The 25,379-nt window shown below is 41.7% G+C and overlaps 1 protein-coding gene across 2 annotated transcripts; it reads right to left on the minus strand.

Annotated features, from left to right (window-relative positions):
* Positions 1-1,319: 1,319 nt before the first annotated feature.
* Positions 1,320-24,935, minus strand: MYB (MYB proto-oncogene, transcription factor). Of its 2 annotated transcripts, XM_019472636.1 has the most exons (15): positions 24,780-24,935; positions 23,107-23,178; positions 22,360-22,452; positions 21,726-21,946; positions 19,950-20,184; positions 19,052-19,132; positions 18,547-18,651; positions 16,977-17,234; positions 15,556-15,921; positions 13,813-13,955; positions 13,299-13,413; positions 13,087-13,212; positions 12,291-12,401; positions 11,548-11,655; positions 1,437-1,553 (listed from the first exon to the last, which is right to left on the minus strand). In XM_019472636.1, exons 1-15 carry the CDS (start codon positions 24,933-24,935, stop codon positions 1,437-1,439), a joined length of 2,307 nt encoding a protein of 768 aa, XP_019328181.1. The 2 variants fall into 2 exon arrangements, with proteins under 2 accessions (XP_009279762.2, XP_019328181.1); XM_009281487.2 differs by lacking the exon at positions 15,556-15,921 and having other exon boundaries at positions 1,320-1,553; positions 24,780-24,897.
* Positions 24,936-25,379: the final 444 nt, after the last annotated feature.

The raw sequence follows: 25,379 nt of genomic DNA on the forward strand, positions 1-25,379 counted from the left end.
AAAACTCTATTCCTTACTTATCTAAGTGTGCTGGAAAAAACCTTCTTGGCTTGATTGTTGCCTATAACAACACCGCCAAAACACAAAAGACAAACAAGATTAGGAGACCAGGCAGGTTTAAGTAAAAAAGAACACACTTTATTTATCTACAAGGCAGTACATTGTCGTATAAAAAATTAAGTGCAGATGAAGCTGCACCAAATGCTATTAAGGCAGCAAAGTCAGAGGCTGTTATAAAAAAAACAAACAATAAAAAAATAAAATAAAATCAGTGTTTTGCCATATCGATAAAGATTTGGTATGGCAGTACAAAGAACCATGTATTTCTAAGAACCTGATTCAGTACACAAGACTCAAGTTAGGGAACAATTAGCCAGACATGGAACAAAACAGACAACATGAACAAGACAGTGTTCTCCCAAACATATGAAGGTGCAATGCATGCTGTTACAAACCAATGAGAAACAAAACAACACATCCAGACAAAAAAAAATCTCCCAAGAACAGTGTTCAAAAATATTGCTTATAAAAAAAGGGGAAAAAATATAAATGATGTAAAAAAAATTAAAATAAAAAGGTTTGAAATGCTAGTGCATAGTCAATTAGCTAACATCAACATTTGTTTTCTTTCCATATAAAGCTCTACTGCTCCTTTTACACTAGCAGCATGTCTACACGCTAAGGTCTGTAGCAGCAAAACACAGTATTCATTTGGCATTTACAAAATTAAATTACTGAATAAAAATATAATTTTTCTCATAAATCTATATTTCATACAGTAATATTTTTTAAAGCGAGCTAATTACCCCCCCCAAACAGAAACACACAATGTATAATGGTCTAGAACCATAACAGAATGAAAGAGTATTTCAAGAGGCATGGATGTTTGAGCATTCACAATCTTGATCAGTTTTCCCCCTTTGCACAGACTAGCGTTTGTAGTAATGCTTTTCACTTCAGTATTTTACACCAATGCATTTTGTTCAGTGATTTAAAATATATCTGTTTGAGTACCTGCTCTTTTATTATAAAAAAAAATAAAAGGAGAAACAAACAAAACCCCACCCCTGGCTAGCACATCACTGAAATAACAATACTGGTGTATTAGGTCTGCTTGATCTCAAAAAGTACAAAAAAATTACCTTTATTGTAAGTCTGCACTTAAGATCATTAATTACTGATTCAAACTTAATACCTAATAATTTAGGCAAGTATCATTTATTAAAAAAAAAAAAATCCTCTTAAGTTGGGTGAAATCCAACAAGAAAATATATGCTGAGTGACTAAATGCACTTTGTGCTGCTCCCAACTGTTGTACCACAACAAAGATAGGCTCTTCTCCCATTCATGAAAAGTTTTCATGCAGAGGAACCGGAATTTCCCAGCGGAGGTGAAGTGTTCTCAAAACCATAATGCTTCTCTGTCCGTCGACCCTTTCACATCACCAGAGTCCGGGTGGGGAAGGCGGCCATGTACTTGCGTGCCTGATCCGTCAGGGCCATCTGATCCTCGATCTTCCCGCAGGACGCTGACTCCCAGGCGTTGTTCAGATGCTAAATTAGAAGCAGGCAGAGAGATTTGGGGTGAACGTCATGTGATGTATTCGTAGCCCCAGCTGAAGCTGGGCCCGCTCGCGATGACGTGTTGCATGAACACACAGTAGGATGTTGTCCCGTCTCCAGAGAAACAGAAATCTCAACACAACAGGCAAAAAAAATTATCACCCCCACTTCTCAGGTAGCGACTGGAGGGGTGGGCAGACCAGACGACCTGCAGAGGGGCACACCACAACAGCCAGGATCCAGACCTCCCCACTTCTCTCTCTCAACACAACAGGCAAAAAAAATTATCACCCCCACTTCTCAGGTAGCGACTGGAGGGGTGGGCAGACCAGACGACCTGCAGAGGGGCACACCACAACAGCCAGGATCCAAACCTCCCCACTTCTCTCTCAAAGTGTCTTCTCTACGAGGCTGTATCTACAGCCTTGCCTTTAATCTTTCCTTTCAGTGAAAGGTCTAGAAAGAGAATTTACTTGCAGGTGGACTTTACAGTCAACAGGGCACAGACAGGTTAAAGCCCACAGTTATAATGTTCAGCGCTATCACCACACACAAATTCCTGCTGAACCTTCACTCTAGAAATACAGCTGCTCTGCCCCTGCGTTCCCTAAACGAACCTGACGATCTTGGCAGCCTGACCACCGCTCACAAAAGGTCCGGCGCTCAAAGCTGCTTTCACCTGTGCGCAGCGATTAGCACGTGCCCATTAGCAGAGCTCCTCCTCAAGGGAGAAGGGAGGGTGGGGGGGACAACTCTCAGCAGAAACAGCATTTTAATTATCGTGTAAGCCATTTCACTTCTTGTGGTATTTATGGAGGTTACAGACACCATTTAGTATAATGTTAAAGTGAGATAAACATATCTGCAGAGGGCTGTGCACACTGTATTTATTTACTCACTACACATGTGAGATGTTTCTCATTGCCTTGAGCTATAAACAGTAATGAAATTTCAAAGCTCCTGGAATTTACCAGTATACACACACATTTACACACACTTATTTTTTTTCTGTTGAAGTCTTTCACTTACTCAGTGCGTCTGCTTTTCCACGTCGAGATACTCACTAAGCTCTGAATAAAAACTCTATTATTATATGGAGCTAGTTGCATGAATACCCTGCATTCCAAAAATGCACATGACTGTGCTTAATGGAAAGCTGCCTGCCAGCGAGGAGATCCCAGTACTGTTGAAGATTGGGAAGGTCTACACCCAAGATCCACCAACAAAGACAAGTCAGGAGAAACCCTTCTCTATTTTCCTCTGCTTTCAACAAGGATCATCTTTGCAGTTCAAGATCTACACTGCTCAACGAGATGGCCAAAGCCTTCCCAACGTCTAGGACACTGGGTGAAGCATAATTTAGCGGACTGCAAACCGCCTGCTAAGAGCAGAACTGTCCCGGCATGCCCATGGCTCTTTATGCTGCTCCTTCTAGTTGCTAAGTGTGCAAGAAGATCCTTAAATTATTCTCTGGCCTAAATGTTTAGAGAATGCTCTTCTGACTGTAAACAGTGTTATCTGAGACATATGGATAGTAAAAGGCTGGGCAACATATGAAATACAGATAATTTCTCATAACGTGCCCTAATCAGGGCACTGGTACAAACACAGGGACCGAGGTTCCCTGCCTTGGAGGGCTTACAGTCTAAAAGGGACAAAACCAATGGATAAGTAAGCAGCGTGGCCAAGATGAGAGCAAGCATGTTAGTCCTCTGTAAACTTCTGCTGGGCTTCCCTAGACACAGCTTTCTCTTCTCTGTAGACAAGTTCCAAATGTTGTCTCTGCTCCTGATGCCTTTTTGCAGGCACAGCTCCCGCTGAGCTTCGGTGAGAGTTCCCCGTGTGAAGGAGAACCAGGTCAGGCCTCAAATCATTAAGTTTCTGCAGCTTTTTGTGGGAAAGCCGCCATCTGTGAAGTGAACAAACATGCCAGACACCTCTTTTCTAGAGTGGTTCAACCTGGGCAGGCTGTATACCTTGTGCTGTGGCTCAGCCTAGGGCACACGCCACAGCCAAAAAGCAGGTGTGACATACTTTCCGCATGCCGCAGACATGCATGCGACACGCCACAGCTTCTTTCATGTTTTGGTTAAACAGCTTCCAGGGTAACTTTTTCAAAGGCACCTACATCAGCTGGGAACCTACAGCCTCCTGTTGATCCTCAGTGGGACTCAGGCACCTGTGAATATTTCACACTATTATTTTAGAGGTATTTGCATCAGGGACCAAATTAATGCCTGGTACAATGCCATCGGATTTACTTAGAAGTCAGATTTGGTCTGCACACCCCAAAAGCAGTTGGTAGTTCCAGAATATCCGTCATTTCAAAGGACAAAAATATGTTTCCAACCGGTATTTCCCCATGATCTCCCAAAGCTCAAATGCACTGCTCTAGACAAGTGAGATCAGCAGTCCCCTAAATAACTGAAAACATGTACGGAAAAGTTCATCTGTCACAGTATGTCAATTTTTAAAAAATAGAAGTAACTTCAGGCAAGGAGTGTCCCGATTTCATAAATTAGGCTTAATTGTTAGTATCTACACTGAGCTCTTTGTATTAACAGCCGTGTGCTTAGAAAAAATAATAAATCTGTATCTTGATATCTCCAACATCTCAGCAGGCTGCTACATGTCACTCATTCCACTGAAAGCCTGGTCTTCATTTAACCTGATGTCAGCGCAGCAGAAGCCGCTCAGGCAGGCAGTAACCCTCTGCCCTCCCTCCGGGCTGGGCCGCCCCAGCGCCCCGGGGAAGCGCTGGGCAGCAGACACAGCAAGCGGCAGGAGGATCAGCTAGACCCCTGACTTGAGCCTGCTTGAAACAACTTACTCAAGTTTTGCCGAAGAGACAGCGCCCGAGAATCTCCCCACGGAGTTTTGACCCTTGTATTATTTCCCCAGAAATACATTACACTATTTTTTTTCCTCTTCTGACAAATTTATAAGAAGAGACTAACTTTGCAGTCTCACTGACGGTGGTGAGAGCTTTGCTCCAGCAAAGAAAGCAGAATTTGACCCAAAGCAGTATATTTACTAAAGCAGTATATTTACTAAGACAACTTTCAATTCTATCCTGGGGAACTCGGATAACATTTAAAGTGGGTATTTTTAATAAACATTTTCTGGCTGAAGCCTTGGCTCTCAGCAGCCAACACAAAACAAAGCACAATGCCTCTGCCTTGCCAGCCCTGCAGCGCAGTGCCGGAGGCACGTGTGAAAGTCATCCTGACAGGAGAAGTTTTACTTCCCTTCTTGGCAGGGAGCGCTGGGTCCCACGACCCAGGCAGAGCGCTTTGCTGTCTCTAGGCACACACAGCTACGGGAGCACTTAGTAAAAAGGGAAAAGCACAACGCCTCCTTCCACGCCAGCACCGCAGCGAATATCGACAGGGCTCTGTTACAGGAAAGTGGCAGCGCCCCGCAGAAAGCAGCACTTAGCAAACGTATCAAAAGAGAAGAGACCCGGGCAGAAAGGTAGAGGCGTGCAGGAGAACAGCACAGAAAGCAAAGTCAAACCACTCCTTTTGCAGAATGCGCACTGCATCTCCCCTATCGCATTCAAAGGTCAAACTCTGCAAATCAACAGATGGAAACACAAAAGCTTTGTAACTAGAAGCCAAAAGGCCTCACCCGAAACCCACCGAAATTGATGGGCATGTTTTCATTGATTCAGTGGATTCATCCCACTTAAATTCAGCCATCTAAGAGTGAAGTGTTCGTTTTGGCACCTAAATCCCTAGCCAGTGGGGAAAGAAAGGGATTTCCGCAGTACAATTCATTCCATATATTTTTTTTTTTATTGCCTCAAAGAGCGGGAGACTGCTCTTAGTTTTGCTGTCAATTAAAAGAATTTAAGCCTTTTCAGCCAGTACTTCCAGCTGTATTTTTCTCCTCCACACACAGCAGTTTTCTCTCTTTAAGTTAAAACAGGGAGTAGGGGGGAGAAGAACGTATACTACTATGAGTTCCCATAGGATAAAATTACAGACCCATGGTACAATTCCAGCTATGTCATTCTCCCTGGCTCGATTTTTTAACCTCAGTAATCCTACCAGCACATCCTTCTCCTGGCAGCAAAACTACCTTACTTATCCTGTAACGTGCCTTCAGCTGCCCTCAGGCAGATGTGAACTGTAAACAAACTGTCAAAGCTGTAACTGGGATATCCAGTTAAAGCACTTTAAATAAAAACTTGGACCATCTAGAGAAAACAGACCAGAGTAAGGAAAGAAAAGACTGTGGAAAGGTGCTTTTCTAACAGAACTAGTCCTTCTGCACTCGGAGGCTGGACCGCCTTTTCATGTGCTGTCTGCATAGCTTAAGAAAGCTCCTGCATTACGACACCTTGCCTGTTCGGAGTGGATGCCAAAACCAAACGCTGCTGCAGTCCTGCAGTACCAAGTTCCCAAACTGATGGAAGTGTAGTAAAAATCTTTGGGCAAAGAACTGTGTTAGAAGACAGATTTCAAATCTCCACTATGCTGGCAGGTATCTTCAGCAACTCCAGCAAAGTTATTGGTGTTACATACATTCCCATTAATTTAGCCAAGTTGTGCTGGCATTTAAAACAAGAAAAAGCCAAAATGTTTAAAATATTTAGAAGGCTCAGGCTATTAGAAGGTATCTTATCGTGTTTCTCTACTGCAAAAAGCTGGATTTCTTGCCAGTTTTCCCTTAGATTACACAGTATGGATAATTCACAGAACATGCCACTGAAGAGAAGGCTTGCAACAGAAATGCAGTACTCCTTCTGAAACAGTAAAACTATCAACGCTCTAAACAAAGCAATTTCACAGCAGAATACGATGGGTATCATGCAGAACAGTACGGCTTTCTGTTCTGTAAGGATGCAGAACCAAGAGAAGCCCTTTTACTGATCAAGACCAGACATTAGAGACACACTCAAGTGACCATAAATGAATTCTACTTAATTTGCTAAAGCAGAGCACTATTTCTGCTCATGTTGCTAGTTCTCCTCTGGGGCATGGGACAGCCTTCTCCTAAACTCTGGGGCTTCCCCAGTTGCTCAGAAATACAGCTTGCTAAATGTGAGAGAGTAAGATGGTCCAACTTTTCAGCTTTTATTATAAGCCTGATACCAGAGCTAGAAAGAGCTATTTGGTGGCACTTTTAAGAGCTTAACCCTGAAGCCCTTACTCAGACAAAACTCCTGTTCTGAGATGTATGAGCTTTCCAAGTAAGGCTAATGGAAGAGATACGGAAATGGGCTAAGCACCTGCAACTCACATTAGGATATTCAGCCCCTTTCCAGTTTTGTCCTTAAGTAATTTTTTTTATTCACGGATCAGAACACATTGCTGCAAATGGCTGATAGTTAAGCTGCCACTTTTCTTCTTTCTGAGAGACCACTGCCTGCTCGGGGCAGCTGTAACTCCTGATCTGTTTGCAACCCAAATTCTGCTGCCCTGGGAGGAAAACATGCAATGACTGGCCTGTAACTTCAAACCTCCTTCTGCTCCCTCAGCTGTGCCGAGCACAGCTCCTGTACACGTCAGCCACTGGCGAGAGAAGGGACAACACAAGTGAGGGAAACCCACAGGGCTACCTTCCCTTGCTGTGCAAATCTTAAACCTGCCGGGGCTTGAGCACAGCGTGCTTCCCCCTCTCCCTTGATTAAACAAGGAAGAGTATGAGACTTTGGGATCTTCTTGCCCCAAAAAAAGCCATGGAGGAAAACCAGAGAAAGTCTGCTGCTGCAGAAGAGCATGCTGCCTCGCCTATACATTTTGTCTGACAACCAGCTGCAAATGAAATTCCACATTTCACTTTTTAAACGGAGAAAATTAAGGTTAATGACAGCTCACACTCTTGAAAAGGTTAACTAAGTAACTGTTTTAAAATCCTTTAAACTTACTCTTTAAAGAAAATAGTTACATAAACCACTGAAAGTCAGGAAATTCGAGCTCAAACGTGTCAGTCTGTGGTTAAAAAATGGAAAGTGACAGGAGCTAGGGGTTGAAGAACATTCTCTTTAGCTTGCAGGGCTTCTACCTTGTGTTGTTTCCTTTGTTACTGGGGGAAGAAGATATCAAAGCAGTGCTATTTCTTAAAAGGTTCCATTTCATGGTGTCTTTTGATAGCCTGCAGGGTTAGGTGGATGGTCTGTGATTTAGCCTACTTTTCTATCTGTTAAAATGTCTATGTTAGGAGAGTCTGTATTGTGTACTGCTACTGCTACGGAACATGAAATAAAACATAACTTTTACACAGGAAGGGCCAGAAACACAGTTTTTACATAACCTCTTAGGAGGCACTGTTCAAGCAAATGCTCAGTACAGATCATCAGTTTGCCTCAGTAAGGGCTTCATATGTTATCCCAAAATCTTAACCCTTGGAAAAGTTCCTAGTGAAGCCAAAAACCCCCTACAGTGAAACTAAGTACTGTTTGAGTGACAAAAATATAGGATGCAAAAATAGAGGTTGTAACTAACTCCATCAATATACAGCAGAAGTATTTGGGATCCATGCAATGGAGTGTAAGAGTAATTCCACCCCAAGGCAACACATGGGTTTGGTGAGACATCTCCTATTCCTGCCCTGCCAGTAAGGGAATACCCAATGATGTGCAGGATAAAAAAGCTGGCTGAACCTTCATACCTTACCAGAAAGATCCTACACACAGCTGCCTTTACATCCAATGTTTTAGAGACTTAACCAGGGGACCAAATGTGGATGAAGCCCAAACTCATCTTGCGTTTATGAAGGCTTTTTCTCCCATTGCTCTAGTGCAACACCGATACCACCACATTCCCAGTGCAGTCATACGCAGCTACCTGACCTCACATGCCAAATGATGCGACATGCTGTTCCTCCTAAGTGATGGTGAATCATATCATGCTATCTGATATGGTCAGCAACTAGCATTTGCTAAGTTGCATATGATCAGTTGTGTGTCCAAAATGCAGTAAAAAATATCCTTAGAGATTGCTTTGAACATTTGTTACTCTTGCCTTCTGTGGAATTTAACAGCAAAACAATAAGTAATCAGGCACTTTGGTGAGCTTACTGCTAGCCAAGTATCTTTTTCTTTATGTAAATACAGTGCAAATTATTAAACCAATGAAAAATACTGCAGGCTGGTAAACATGCTACCTCCCTCTTATTTAAGTTCAAATTGAAAAGAAAATGGAATTTTAAGAACCAAGCTTATTAAAAAAAAGGTAAGCTTAGCGCTCTCTTTCTTCTCTTCCCTCTCCATGCACACATCCCAAGGTGCAGAGTGCGCTATAATTCTTACTTGGACCGAAGTCAATGAGAATTTACCTAAGTAAGAACAGCTGGATCAGGCCCAAAATATTAACAGCAGCAATGTAAACATACGCAGACACAATTAAATCTCACCCAGATGAGTTCCCTCGTGCTTAACGTCTACCTGCATGGAATCAATAGATTTAGTCCAGTGTTTGCGTGTGTGTCAGTGTGTGTGTACATGTATGTGGGCGATATACCAAATTATAAACTTGAAAGCATAGAACAAGAACATGCTAGAAACCGATCATGCACAAAATGCTACCAGTCAAAATCAAGCGCAAACGCTAACATTTTCAATTGCTTTGCACCCTTTAGACACGCTGTGTCCTCATCACAGACGGCTGGCTCCACTGGGACGGAGGGGTAGAAGCATTAGGGCAGAGCAGCAGCAGTTTCTGGCATGAAAGAGAGCCAGACCGCCTGTCCTTTCTGAGCTGTACGGGGCCAAACTCCCCGCTGATGTGAGGCCAAGCAAGTCTTACCAGGGATGAAGCAGATTTTCCCTTTTAACCATGACACTAAGTCCAATTCAGAGAGCACAGCGATCAGCAGACAAGACCGCATTGTTATAAAAAGTCTGTATTTCATTCTGAAAAAGCTGTCTGTGCCATCATCACAGAAACCTCTAGCCTCATTCTTCATTTAGAATTACAGTTCAGCTGAGACACTCAATATTTCTTCATCAGCAGAGAGAATAATTTTACCTTCATACTGGTACACTGAGAAGCTGCATAGTAAGTATTCATTTTGGGGCTTTTTACAACTGCTTTTTCTTTCAGTTCAACACGTTTTAAACACTGAGATGAGTTGGGAAGTCATTTTTAACTTAGTTCCTACTTAAGGAAAAGTCATCTTTATTCAAACAATGAGAATACCTGACTTTTAACATGCAAAATTAAAGGCTTTTCCTGAGCAAGGGCTGAAGAATGGGATCCAGAATGGCCCACAAATTGACTCATGTAAACTTCCTGAACGAAATCAGTGTGAGTGAGGAGAGAAGGTTAAACAAGCCCTTTCATTTACAGCAGCTTGTAAAGAAATTATTTTTAGACAGCAGGAAACATAACGCCAAATATCAAAAGATCCTATTTTACAGGCACCTCAGATGCTTTGTTTTTATTACAGGCAGAGCGCAGGCAACTACCACTAACAGGACAACCCACAACATGCTCTGTTTGGCTACCTGAAAATGTTGCCCTAAACCTATGGAGGAGCCCAGAGTTTGGCTGGGATATGGCCCGGCGTCGGCGCGCTGGCAAGGCAGCGGGACCAGCAGCCTCCTCCCACGCGCCCACTGGCAAGCTCCAGTGACCTCCTGCAAAGCTGGAGCCCTGGGCTCCTTTGCCACGAGATGGTCTGAATTCAGTCCCTAAATAACTGCCCCAACCCAGGGGCAGTGGATCTTCAAACCCTCCTCTTAGCCGTCTACCACGGTGCAGCTAAGAAACACGGTTCATGAGGAAAGAGCAAATAAGCAATAGGGAGTGTGAGTCTTTGGTCCCTACGGGCACCCCCATGCAGAGGGGAGACACAACCCCTGCTCTCCAAAGCTGATTTTCATCAACTGATTCTGCAGTGCAAAATACAAACCTACTCCCTGGCAAACTGCACCCAACGGGGACACGTGTGAAATTTTAGTATCTCACTTTATAATGCCTGGCTAGAGATGCTTAATCAAAGCCATGTTTTGTTCATTCCTTCCTACTGTAAATAACCCCTAATGTAAGTTCTGGAAAGAGGGAGGAAAGAAAGGATTAGCCATGTGGACTATCTGTCTGAAAGTCAGGAACGATGGAGTTATAATTTCCTTTCTGACAGTGACTCACCCTGGGGAATGAGGCACCTTCCCTCAATTTGCCCGTGTGGAGAAGGGATATAAAATCATTTATTCACCTACCTTAAAAATACGGGCTGTGTTGGAAGGATAATTCATCATTACCTACACTGTGTTTTGTTCTCTGAATGACTTCTGTCCACAAGAGTTGACAAAGGGTCTGCTAATGACTTTGGTGGGCTTTGGATCAGGCCCTATGTAACAGCTATATTTTTAAGTACAGCAAATGTGTATGTTTGTTAACACTTGGAAAAAGCATAAATATGTAAACCCCAGCCTCACATCTGGCTTACATTAAAACAGCCGCACATTCAATTCCATTCAGAGATCCCAAGACGTACAACTGGACATAAGCATTACAAGGTCCCTTCAGACCACCGTTTACAACCACATTTCTGGTGCAACCTCAGCCTGCGCTCAGGGAAAGGCCACCCTGGTGCTTGGTTGGATGGGCAATACTGACTGCACCTGCGCGGGCCAGCCGGGCAGTGCTAGAGTCTCTGCTCTCGCCCCGAGGCCCGTGACAAGTTCTGGCCACCGCCACACCACCCAACTCTCCTGATCTCCAGAACAGCAGAGCTGCCTACAAGAAGCCTATAGGAAAAAGCCCCTGGCCCGCGTTAATTCTCAATCCTACCAATTTAACACTTGAGCCAGCTGAGTTAGAATGCCCCACACACAGGGCTTTGCCCTGTTTAGCTTCCTGGCACAGCTGTAGCCTCCGCGTCCTCACACTCCACAGGTAAAGTGAGATCCTCAACCACATTCATGTGAACGTTTCATTCTTCCATACTCAAAACTTAAAATCAGTCTGTGAGAAAGCAATATATATATATGTACTTTTATACACAAAGGGTATTTTTATCAAAGAATAGTTACCTGTAGAGGACTAGCTAGTGGCCTGTTCCTAGGTACTGCAAATGTTTTGTGAAAACTACCATCCTCTTCAGACACAGGCATCTTTAAAATGGAGCTGGTAAGAAGATTCTGAACAGGAGAAGAAAACAAAAAGGGTCTTCAGTAACTCAAGAGAACAACCTGAATTTGAACATATTAAAAGCAAATTCAGCCTGACTGCAGAGGGTGCAACACCGGGCACAGCCACAGACAGCGCTCAGCCTGGGAGCAGCCCTCAGCCTGGAGTCCCTGGGACTTGGCTTTGCAGGGGCATTGTCACGTGCAAAGGTTTTTCATCCAGTGAAACTCCCAAGTGCAAGAATAACAGTAACGTTGAGGAGTCCTGGCGAAGCAAAGGGAACTATGCTTATGCAAGGTCTCCTTTGCACAAAACAAAACAGACTCTCTCTTTCTTTTACCAGTTTTAACTCCGTGACCTAGTCATTTCTATACACAGGTGCAGGCATCCTCCAAGTGCAGGCTCATTACAAAGACTGTGGGCTGCACAATGACTGCAACTTCTGCTACCTTCTATAGGCATTACAGTGATCTAATTAAGAGTGGGATTTTTATGCTTATGCTTAATATAAGAAAATGATACGGAAATAATGAAAAATGCCTACTTGTGAGGAAGGTCAGACAAAATATTTTCTCTCTTGCATTTAAGAACTGAACAGGGATGTAAAACAGCAAAATCATTTGGCGGTGTGAAAACTTGCACTTACTGGCACATCTTCCATAGTAGATGCATGTGTAAAGAGCTGAGTGTTCAGGTTTTCTCCTTCCCAGTGATTCGAGCAAAAAAAATTTCCAGCTTTATCTGTTGGAGACTCCACCTGAAAGCAGGAAAGGCACCATGATAAAAACCAGTACCTAACTGACTGGAAGGAGATTTATCTGTCAGTTGCTTAATAAATTGAATAAATATTCTTCCCAGCTGTGCATAATGCATGTTTACAGTACTGTCTTTTAGAGCACCCTTGCTCTTTGCAGAAGAAAAAAGTTCAAGGTTCTCAAAAAAAATCCCCACCTAATAAAACTTTGAATACTTGCACTCAGCGCTCTGTCAGTATTCAGGAGTTTAATCCCCTAGAAAGGATTGAGAATATATGTATTTTTAGAACTTTAGTGACAAAGTAATATAATGCAATGTCCTCAAATGTTCAGGTTTCTAAGTCACTCCATGGAGCTTTGTCCCCGTGGGGTTCTTCTATAGTTTTCACCAATATTAGAAAGATTCAATCCAAATTCCTGTCTAATTTTTTTTTCTTTTTAAGTTTCAAATGAAAACTGCATTAGAACAGCCCAAGCAAACCCCTGCTGAAAACAGCAGAAAGACTTCTATGGAAATCAATGGGAGATGAATTAGGCATGCCTAGTATACTATATAGAACCAACACTAAGATCTTGGGGCTCACATGAAAGAAAAACAGACACAGCTATTTAACAGAACAGGTATTGGTATAAGTTTCTCAGCAAAGAGTGCTGAATTAAATTGCCTCAGGTAAGTTTGAGATTTACCTCTTGTTTGATTTTCTTCAGCAAAGGGGGTCCACTTTCATGTAGCCCAGCCACTATTGCAGATTCCTCCGACTCCTGCTTGATAACGTCCTGCAGATCTTCTACAAGATGAGTCGGAGTTTGAGGCTGAAAGGAAGAAATGTTATATCCAAGTCCCAGAACATCCCTCTGCACTAATATCAAAGCAACTTTTATCATTGTTTCCTTCTTACCAGCACCTTCAAAGGACCATATTTGATTTCCTGAGCTGCAAGTGCGTTTTTGAATGGAGTGGGTGTTCTTGGAGAGCTCTCTAATATCGACCTCTTGATTGCTGGAGTTCTGAAACTTTAAAAGAGGGAGAAAAACTTTAAAGGAACATGCTTGGAAATATTACGTCTTTACAGAAACACATGCATACAGGCAGTGGCTGCTGTGAGACTCAGACAAATATTTTCCTGCAATCCTATAATCCATTTTGCTTTTCTGGCAGAACATCTGTTTAACTGTGATAAGGTGGAATGGCTTTATTTAAAAAACTGGTGAGTCTATATGCATGATTGTTCTGTATTAATAACCCACCTCCACAGTTATAAAGTGGAAGTTTTACTCCAAACTAAGAAAAATCTGAATGTGTTAGCAAACAACGCTGCAGGAAGCATACAGTGACCCAGCACTTTGGTTGCATGCAAACCTGAAGAAATGAACCCTTGTGAATCCGACAAGACAATGTGATAACAGACTTACACGTGATTTTCCTTCTGAGCTTTGAAAGTCTGGTCCCTGTGGAACGGCGTGGTAACAGCCATCTTATGGCCACACACCGGCGTGGAAGTTAGCGCAGGGTTGTCCAGGTTCAGGTTTTCGTGATTGGACGATGTGTTTAAGAACTGCAGGTAGGGAAAGGAAAAATCAACAGGGACATCCAGATTACAACGTTGACTTCTTAAGTTGATGTTACTGAACAAAAGAAAAAGAGATTATTTCCTTCTGATTGACATAAGTGATTCTCCTGACGCTACGATGCACGTAGGTGTATATGGGGTACCTGACTACATGGCAAAACAGTACTCAACAGTTTGGCTGGAGCACTCAGGAAGCCAAAACGAGCATTTCTAGAGAGGGAAGTTATAAAGAAAATGACACTCTGTTCCAATGAGAAACACTCTCCACCACTTTAAGAGCCACATCTTAAAAGCCTGATTTGGATTTTCTGCAAATAAATTTTAATTAATATTAAGAGCAGTGTGCCCAAGTAAGAACTGGGGGAAAATGTTTCCCCCAGGAAAAGGGGATGTTTCAGGAATAAACCCACAGGAAATGGGGCTAAATTCCACAAAGATTTATATAGGGAATCTAGTTGCTTTTAAGGCAGTGAATAAAGTGTTTATGACAGGAAAATAAATTTCCTATCATCTCTCTCAAAACAAAGTGCTCTGTTTTCACAGCACAGAATGAAAACTGCCACCTGTGATGGGTGCGTGGAGTGTTTTGGAATGGAAATCACTGGCCAAAAAGGAGGCAGCAGTATTAGTTTGGAGAAAATTGCTTTTGCACGAGTTCTACCTAGTAACCTAAAATGTTGTTTCCATTTCTAGTGTCTACAAATCTGTGAGCATCGTGGTATCCTTTATTCTGACAACGATTCACCGTATTACCTTCTAGACTCAACTTGCATTGGATTAAAATACACTTTATAGAAATATGGCATGTAAGAAAACACGGATTTCACTGGATAAATGATATATGATTAAAATACCTAATAGGTAATGGGAGATACAGTGGGAGATCATTACATGCAAACTTTTAGTATCCTTCATGAAATAGTGTTTCTCTGACTTCAAGGACTAAAGCCAAACCAAGGCAAAACCAACACAAACAGACAAACAAAAAAACCAAAACACTTTTAAATAGTGCTACAGCTGTGAAACAAAGCAACCATCAACAGGAATTTGCAAGTGCATGCCAGGCCATTTTAACAGGCCATTTTCCTCCTCATTCCTATTCCGCTCCACCCCACAAGGCCCGGGTTGAGCATGGCGAGCCGTGATTTGAATTTTCTGGTTGTTGTCAGTTTGTCTCACAACCTGAATGCTATTTAAATGCAGTTTGGGGTTTTCTAGGTCAATGAATCATACTGTAAGTGGACAGAGATGGAAAGTATTACAAATGAAATGTTAAACTCTAGTAGTTGAAGGAGTTAACAGCAAGAGCAAAGCAGGCAATCGTATTCCCCTACAAAAATGATCCAAATAAAAAAAAAAACCCAAGCCCCACAGATGAATTTAAAATAAAGAGAATCAACAGTTAGCTTGCTGATGATCTAAACTCAGCGGTGAAAACTAAGAGCAGTGAGAAGATTCAAACACGGAGTGAAATCAACAAGCGCAACGGTAATTAGTCATTTGTTCCAAAGGATTAGTTTCTAAATTGTTAAGGCTGGGGTGACTTTTGAGAATTAGTAACATCTGTGCAGAAGTCTTGATCTACCTGCGAGGGAGAGAAGGGCAGGCTTTTGACAGGGGAGCGCTTAGGAGGAGTTGAGCTGCTGACGTCAGCTAGGACCAAGGTGCTACCGTGGCCACTGGCTAAGGGGCTGGAGTGCCCTCTCCTTTTGCGAAGAAGGACCCACGGAGCCTCGCTGCCCTGTGAGGCAGATAAGGACTTTGGTGAGCCAGGAGAGTCCTGACTCGACATGATTTTGCTCAGGTTTGTGATGGGGTGTCCTTGAGGTCTACAAGCACTGGCCCCTCTTTGCTGAAGCTGCGCAACTTTGCCTGAGGGAGCTTTGCTAGCCGAAGTGTCTGTGTCTTCAAAGAATTCAAAACTGCTGAGATCACCCCATGATGAAGGATCCTGAAACAACGTGGGAGGCACGGAGCTATAAGACAGTGTATAGTGCCACCTCATGAAAACACAGCGCTAGGATATGCCCGTAACCACCACCACCACCAAAGTCCTTCCCAGTTCAATGCAGCTTGACCCTGTTTATTTGAGTAGTAACACTGTGAATGCTTATTTGTGTTTTCAGTATATACCTTGATCACATCAAACTGTCTAACATCCTAGCAGTGCTGCTGGCAACTGAGTCCCTAAAGAAACAATGAGTCAAATGATGTCCTTACTATCTACTTGCCCAGGGTTTTCTGCTTGGTATGAAGACAGTGCCTTTCGCTACCAAAAAATGTGTGTCTTGGGCTCTAAACCAAGACCGGTCTCCTCCTAACCTGCACGCCTGCTCTGGACGTGCTGAATGGGACGTGATGCTGCATGAAGCAGACATCTCGGCTGCTGAAGGAGGGTGCCACCAACAAACGTATTTCAATGTGCCACTTCTGTTACACATAGTATCCCAGAGACCACGATAAGAAAAACCCATGTCAATGTCAGTCAGCTACTTGGCATTTAAAATGCGTGTTTCCAGTTCTTCACATATGACAGGGCAAGTTCCTTAAACTTTGAGAAGCAGCTATTGAAGCTACAACAAAATCTTTTAGAAAATGATGCAGATACATGAGCAGCCACACATAAACCTACAGCATGTGTCACTTCAAATATAAAGAAGTATCATCTCATTGTTTCAAATCTTTCACGGTGTCTCTGATCTTGTTTTAAGGAGACTTAATATTGAGAGATCGTTTCAAGCTCCTATTGTGCAGTTTGCTAAAAATCACACTCCCATACCAAGATGTAGCAGGAAAGGGAGAAACCCACAAAAAGCATACGCATCCACACTCGAGGGCTTCATTTATGAGCAGCCGCGTTTTGTTATGTCAGAAGCTAAGCTTCAGATCTTGTAGCAATTAGAAGTTACTTGGAAAAAAAAAGAAACACATTTAGGACTGTCCCAGTTCCTCTCCCCTTACTCCTTGACCACGCACGAATCCACCTGAGGCGGCAAGTCTACTTACGGAGTCTATTAACTGGAGTGTTTCTGCAAATTCTAAGAGATTCTTAACATTATCCAGGATGTTGCTCTGGTGAACAATCATGCACCGGGCAGGGGATGCACTTTCCTCAGGTAAGCAACCATGATCCACCGGTGGAGATGGAGTACAGTGGTGATGTTCCCCCAAACAGGAAACGGGTGCATTGTCACCACTGGTCCTGGTACTGTCAGCAATCGTGGTGCTGTGCCAGCCAGGGTAGTTTGATGTGTGGTTCTGTGTCTAAAGGAAGAAGAAAAAAAAAAAGGAGGGGGGAAAAAAGGCAGAAGGAACTTAGCAATGAAATTGCACAAGGTGTCAGATGCCACTGGAGGAAAGATAAAAGTAGTTGCATCATCATCTAAAAGCTTATGCCTATGAAACAATTGTCAAGATGTTTCCTTTCATCAGTGCAAGATCTCGTTTTAAGTAATATCGGCATTGTATTTGTTATCCCAAAGTTACCTCATAATTTACTTCCAGGATTATGAGCATATATCATTACTAACACATAATCAATTCATACTGTGTTACTCCAAAAGCTCAAAAAGTGTCTGCAAGTCATTTTCTGTGAGAAGCAAGAAACGGCAGGATTTCCCTACTGAGCGCTCAGCACTGTAGAAGGCTAAAGGGTTTAAGAGTTAGAGTTGCTTTTGTTTGCTTATCTCCTTTTCTTCTTCTATCCCTGTCTAATGCTACAGCTTACACCAATGCAATGAAGAGGCTGTCAAATCAACGTGGTTAGGAAAGCAGAAGAACAAATTAACAGAAGTTTCTTTCCAGTGTGATCATGCAACAGAAGAAATTGCAAAACATTAACTAAAGTTAAAAAGTGGCCAAACTAACGTATCATGCATGCAGTTGTTTTACTATTAATTTAAATATTACCCAAAAAAAGGATCTGCTGGCTATCACCTATCTTCAAAAACGATTTGGGGATTCTTGGCTTTGGTGATGGTGTTAAGTAATTATGTAAGGGTTTTTCACACATTAACATCCAATGGCATATACAGCGAAGTGTGAGAATTCAGTAATAGCCAGCATTTGCTCCACACATGCGGTTATGAAGAATCTAACATTATTCGGAGAAGTAAAACAAACTGTCAAACATGCACCAGGTCTGAAGCTTACAAAGTGTATAAAACACAGCTGAAGGAAAGAATACAACAGAGAAGAAAAATCTAATGTACAGGCACTACATTTTCATCACATGAACCATTGCACACTTTCAGAAATGCAGATCCCATTGATTTATGATCTGTGGGATTTTTCATTTTCGTACAATCATCATGTTTCCAATATTACATCACGTTACAGAGCCCAGCCCTGCTCCCACTTTGCGAAGTAAAATACCTGCAAATTGTTTGCTTTTTTTTTTCAATAAAAGAATTTACGAAGCAAATACAGATTATGTATGTGCTATGTTTCATCCTTTTAAAACGGAAATATAGAGCCTTGATTAGTATCGAAGGCAGAGGGGGAGTAAAAAGTTAAAAAGACAAGCACTGGGGTAATGCTGCTATCCCTCCATCCAAGCACACAGTGACAATCTTACTGGTAATGCCTGCTGCCCTTTCAGTTCATTCTCAGTCGACATTAGTAGCAACTCTAATTCCTTTATTCGTTTTTCTTTCTCAGGGTCTTCATCATTATAGTGTCTCTGAAATTAAGAGTTAAGGGAAAAGAAAAGATAAAGGTCTGATAGGATGTAGCAACTAAAATGCTTATGGCTTGCCGTCCTGTGGTTATAACAGCCAAATTAGACCCAAAGATGAAACAAATGTCAATTGTGTTTTCCACTACCAAAGTCCCTGCTGAATTTCAGTACAGACATTTGAAACGGAGAAAGTGAAAGCTATCACACCAGATGTCAACTACTGTGTTTTAAATCCACTTCAGAAGAAGCAATTATTAGCCACGTTAGAACTCCCCCACCTTCCCCATTTTCTCTCTTCGCCACACTTATTACATTAAAGTGCTTCCTTAACGTACGATGTCTGCATTTTGACTTATCAAATGTTTAACAAATCGACTCTTGAAATGAGGTTCAAGTTATCTACCTGAATAGCTGCAGCAGCTGGCTGAGGAACATTGACAATATTTACATGCAGTGCTACTGGATATGGGATCTGACCAGGGACCTAGGCCAAAAAGCAAAAGACACTAAAAGTTATTATTTCTATCATATTGTCTGCCTGAATTGTGAATTTGTGTTAAACACACTTTGGTTTCAGGTACTTAATATTTATAGTCCATGGAGATGAAACAGCAAAAAACCCAACAATGTTTACAAGAAAAGTAAACAGTTTTTAGGAATATGACAGTAAGCATTACAGAGGAAGAAAGAAAATTCATATATGAAATATCTACCCTTCCTGAATGAGAAAAGATGAATAATTTATAGATGCATTTGTAAGATTTTTCTAAATTGAAGTGAAAATGCAAAAGATGCAATTTATTATCATCTAAAACTCTACAATGTAACTGTCTGAAGCAGCAGCCTGTTTCATTATTAATCATTAATAGAAAAGGAATCAGATTAAAAACAATACTTGTTTACTTGGTTCCGACGGGCAACCCACAAACAGAATATTACTGAAGGGAACGTGGGAAATTTTGACATAGAACACAGAATTAACCAGATTCAACTGATTTTAAAGAAATGTAATATTCACCACTATAAGAACACTACTGGAAACACGTTCGCTGCTTACAAGATGTTAAAACCCCTGAACCCGATTCCACCACCTGAATGTCAGCAATCAACTTGAAACGTACATATTTTCATCACTGAATGAAGTCAAAGTCAAAGAAGTCCTCGCCTGACATCAAACACATACGAGTCCACCAAAACTGGGAGAAAACCCTTCATGATTCCTGAAATCGGGTATGGCTAAATTGCACCCGCCTGTTCAACAAAGCAAAACAAAACAAACCCCCACGTTTTCAGGCGCTTACGTTTTGTGGCTCAGAGATGTGGTAGTAGGGGTAGTCACTGCTCAGCGGAGGTTGGCTGGCTACTGGCAGCTGTGCAGAAGGTGGGTTGTGAGCAAAGGCCATCAAGTGGTTGCTCTTCTGAAAGCCAGTGGCTGCTGAGGAGTGACAGGCTTTGGAGGACTCCTGCAGGTAGCCCTCCTGCTCAACCTTTCGGCGCATGGTGGAATTCCAGTGGTTCTTGATAGCATTATCAGTTCTGCAACAGAAAAACATACGTTGAGAAGTTTTAAAAACGAGCGTTTCCAATTCAGACAGATTAATAGGCAGGAAACTGCTGTTAGCATTTCTGTTTAAACCTTGAGCAGTTCTCTGACCTTCCCCCTGCCCCCACCTTTACAAATACTACTCTCAACTTCTCAGGGAAGATCCTCAGTATAAAAGGTAGGCAAAAAGACAAATGCGGTACGGTTGTTTATGTACTTTTTAAAGAAATTTCTAAACCTTAGGTCCTCAAACTGTTAAGAAATTACTAACTTCAGCTTCACCTCATTCCCATGAGGTGAGGTGACAGCAAAGGCTAACACCCTTTTGAGGCGACCTTAAAGGAGCGCCAACATCATCTTCCTAAGTCTTAATATTACAGTGGAGTTTTATTGTGTCTCATTGCTGGAAAGAAAGGCTGTGGAGAACAGCTGTGAAAAGACTAACTTCCAAGCAACGTTCCAACTGGCCACCTAGACAATGACAACATCATGCTATACACACAAATTCAGTAAACAAAGGTGTTGGGATTTTTCTTAGCTGCAGAAGAACTGAGATTCAAATTCTCACATACATGAGTCAGAAAAAGCACACTTATCAAGTCTGTGAGATTTTAAGAGTAAGCTTAGAAACAGCTCCTCTATTTGAAAAAACATCACCACCACACGGTATTGTTGAAAGTGGTATCTGTTATGTGTGGAAGCTACAAAAAAACTTTCCAAGGGGTAATTCCTTTCTTGTTTTCTTCTAGAAAGTGAAAGCAGCCTAGGGAATGCCCGCTTAAAAGGCTGTCATGATCTTAGGCATTACATTTAGATCTTGAAGATGTTTCACCAAATAGCAGGAATAGAAACGCTAAGGGAAACCTCTCCCTTGCTTACATTGTTTGCTTGACTACACTTTATGTTGAGTCACTTTTACTACAGAGTGAATAAGACACTGAATCTCTGAAATTATACGCAAGCCATGCATAAGCTTTCAATGAAACAAGTATTTCCAGGATCAGAGTTTGAGGAAGTCAGTTTCTCCTGGTTTACACATGGATTTTTAACAGGTCAAAATCATCTGGATGATTCAGAAGCAATTACAAATGTCGAAGCAGCCTTCTCTTAAATCATTTTGATTAAACAGACTGGATTTCATGTTGAAGATATACCCTTAGCTGAATGTAAATTATGTTCCACTTGCAGAGCCTGATCCTGCCCTGTTAAATCAATTTAAATTTTGACAGTTGTTGCAAGCACAAATAAGATTGCACAGACATTTAGGAAACTGTTATGGTCTTGCTCTAGTTACTGGGGTTTTTTACCTATGGCAAACGTTAAAAGCATGTAAAAATAGCGTACTGTTCCTGTACTGACCAAACAGCACAGTTCCCCAGTGAGAAAAACGCACATCGATGTCACTGGCTTTCCAGGTTTTCATTCCAAAGTTTTTTGATTTATAAAGTGCAGCCTGAGGCAACCGAAACGGACTGCTCAGACCTGCAGCCTTTTCCTTTTTTCCTATTTAAGAGCTAAAGGTATATGTCATTACCGTCCAGGCAGCAACTTTGCAATTTCTGCCCATCTGTTTCCCAGTCTCTTGTGTGCCTGGTAAATAATTCTATCTTCCTCTTCTGTCCAGGAGGTTTTCTTCACTTCTGGATTCAAATGGTTGTGCCACCTCTCCCTGCACTGTTTTCCAATCCTTCCCTTCAAATGCTTAGCAATGACAGACCAGCGCTTTGGACCGTATTTCTGCACGAGTTCTATTACCTTCAAAGAAGGACATAAAAACTGCCTGTATTTAACGATGCATAATGAATCAATGAAATTTTTCCATGGTGGAGCAATATTTTCAACAACATTTCTCAAAATTGCCACGGTAAAACTAACACACAATTAAGGTTCCCCACTTCCCGTTTATACTTTTACCCGAAAGGAAAAATCTGGTAATAGTTAAGGCATTTCTAGACTGCAATTTTACATTACAGTGCTGCAAAGCAACATCAATTAATTTGCGTAGAAAACTGAGAAAGCACTACACAAATACTGAGTATTGATACTGATAGGATCAGTCTGCCTCTGGCCATATTAGTGTTGGGACCACCAAAGTCTCTAGGAGTTTTGTCCCAACACGTGAAATCCGCTAGTAAGGCATTAATCAGATGGAAAGGAAAACTGATTACCCTTTGATCCTCCTCTTTAGTCCACGGACCTTTAATAAGTTCTGGGTTTAGTACCTTCTGCCATCGGTGCTGGCACTGAACATCTGTCCGATTCTAGTGAAATGTAAAATATGCAAAGTAGATAATTCTTTAGACAAGATGAATGTAGAGTGATAACGCTCTTATCTAGGTACGCTTGTTCCCGATGTATTTCAGCTACGACTACTAAACAATATGGAGTGATACAGTAGGCCTGAGAAGAAGGTGCTCAACCATCACTTTGCTCACTGAACTAAATAATATTTCCATCGTTCCTACAGCGATGACTGTATCACCAAAACTACACAAACTGAATCTTCACCATCTGGCACAATAGCTGTCATGCTTTCACATGCAGTATTTCTACAACAGCCAAAGTGTTCACAAAACAATGATCTTCTAAACCATGCTTACAATTCATCACAGCTATTTTTTCTCTGTGCTGAGACATTTTGTTTCAGTGTCACATTGACCATCTACTGTGCAACGCCCCTCCAACCCCCATTTTTGCTTGTTTGATTTTTTCCAACCCTTTCTGAGAAATGAAAGGAAAATTAAGGTAAGGGTTTCCACAATATTCTAATTAAATTTCAGAGGTCTCCATCTGTGGAGGTTTTATATCTCCCGCAAAAATGTAACTATAAAGCAACCACTCCCCTTTCCCTTACTTGGAAACCCCTGATAAAGAGTTGTCACTAGAAGTGGAAACAGAAACCAATATCCACTTACAGGAAGGAAATTGGCAATGACTTTCCAGTCTTCTGTGCCATTCTGCTCCACAAGCTTCTTCAGTTTCTCATCCTGAAGCATTAAAAAAAAACCCCAGACATAATCAATATCACAATCCCTTATAATGCGAATGAAATACATTAAAACAAAATTGCCTCCTAGCTTTTTATGCATCTATTTCTGCATCCTGAGTGAGGTGGTCTGTAGTCTTCTCATATTTTTAATTGCCTAAATCAGGAGATTTTTCTACTCCTGTGGATTTTGGTAGGTTCTTTACCATGCTGCAGGAGAAAGACTGACTTTTTCTGTGCTGTTCTTTGACTCGCATTATACATTCCCATTTTACTGCTCAAAGCAATGCAACTGTTATTCTTGTACTGGATTTACAGGAGGGCATGGATGTTTAGATGGCAGGCATCAGAATAACAATGAAATTCAGTAACACTCAGGCACCCAGCTGTCTGAGGACCTCTGAAAATCACAGCCTTAAGCTTATATGTCTTGCAAGTAACGGGAGTTCCAGTAATTTGCTCATTGCCTATCCGTGTACAATGAACGCACAATAAAACTAATGGCTCCTTTTTGCTCCTGATCACTGTGAGGGAGTTTTGCATACTCGCTATAGCAAGAAATTTGGCCCAGTATTTTTAATGATAAGGCCAGAAATACAGACCCTAAAGACAGAAGAAACCAATCTCATGTACTGGGAAAGATCGAGATAGTGTAAGACAAGCGAGACCTGCCCCAAGAGATAAGAGGAGGGGAGCAGCCCTACCCTTCCCCGATTAGCGCCTCCCAGTACGCTTCCAGTTCATGTGACAGGAAAGTGGCCACTGGGCTCCACGGCCATCCCTTCCTCCCAGGCCACATCACAAACACATCCACCTCTGTAAGAGCAGACTATGACTTAAAAAAAAATAAAAAATGCTTGCAAGAGGTGACCTGCCACTGTTTATATATCAATATACATCGTTAGAGGGGAGAAAGTAAAAACATAGCTTAAGAACTGTATTAATGTATTTCACAATAAACTCAAACCAGTTAAATGGCCACAGGATATCCACCTGGCAAAGGAGTTTGATACCACAATTTACCCGGAAAGTCAGCACAAGGGTACCGTGACTAAAACGCATCCTGACCTTCAAAAACAAAATACACCTTGAATGCTCAGTTTTGGGACTGCTGGATTTCTTTCTTCCAGCTTTTAATTTATTTCCACTCAGAATCATAATGCTGCGATTAAAGTGCAAATTTCACAAATGGCACAAAAGGACTGCAGCAGTTTCTGCCACAGTTGTTTGCTGCTGTGGGACACTGAACGTACGTCAGTTCTCACGTAGCAACCGTTTTCAAACAAAAAGAGGCAGCAGTAACAATCAAGCATTGCTGCAGGTGACTCTTAATCTGTTTCTCCAACAAGGATTACATGGAGACTCACATACCTGTAACGTAGACCTTGGTGGACATAAAAAAATGGTGTCTATACATTTTATTTAAAAGAGAGGAACGATGCTCAAAGTTAAATAAAACACTGAATGTAGCTAAAGGGTCGAAAACTTTGTCCTCATTCATATACATGGGACTGTCACTGAAGTTAGTTTGCAGATAAGCAACTTGGAGGAGAATGTGATCCACGCTGCTTACATGCAGGAGATGAATGAACTTGGATTTACCTCTTCGCGGGTCCACCTGGTTTTTCCTAAGTGACGTTTTCCGGTCCTAGGAAGCAGACCATCATAATCGTGGTCATACATCTCAACATCTTCTTCGTCATCATCACTACTATATATACTGCAGAAGGAAACACAGTGAGACACAGAGTGGAACATGAGGACTTGAGCTACTTAATTACAAAGCAAAAAAACCCACTACAATCCTTACAAAGGTTACACAGATAGAAGTTTTAAAACTTGCACAACAAGATTTTGTTCTGCATTCTGTTGTTCTAGTATTCTGAACTGGTTCTGCTGTTTTTGGTATCCACAGATACAAGCAAAGGGCTGGCAACCTTCGTATTACTGTGCATGTTTAGACCTGCTCTTACTGTTAGATCAGTGGTGAATTACACATTTGGCAAACTTTCAACCAATGAAGGTTTCAAATTAAAATACAATGTTTGGGACAATAAAGGGAACTAGAGGCTGTGTCCATTACACAAGTGCATGTACAAAATCTTTAACTCGTGCTGTACATTCTGAAAAATATTAGCGTTTTTGTATGTTTAGTAGAGCAGATAGTTACATCGTTCCCAAATAAAAGACTGTGTATAAACA

This window comes from Aptenodytes forsteri, unplaced genomic scaffold (genome assembly GCF_000699145.1).
Source record: "Aptenodytes forsteri isolate BGI_AS27 unplaced genomic scaffold, ASM69914v1 Scaffold82, whole genome shotgun sequence".
NCBI lineage: Eukaryota > Metazoa > Chordata > Aves > Sphenisciformes > Spheniscidae > Aptenodytes > Aptenodytes forsteri.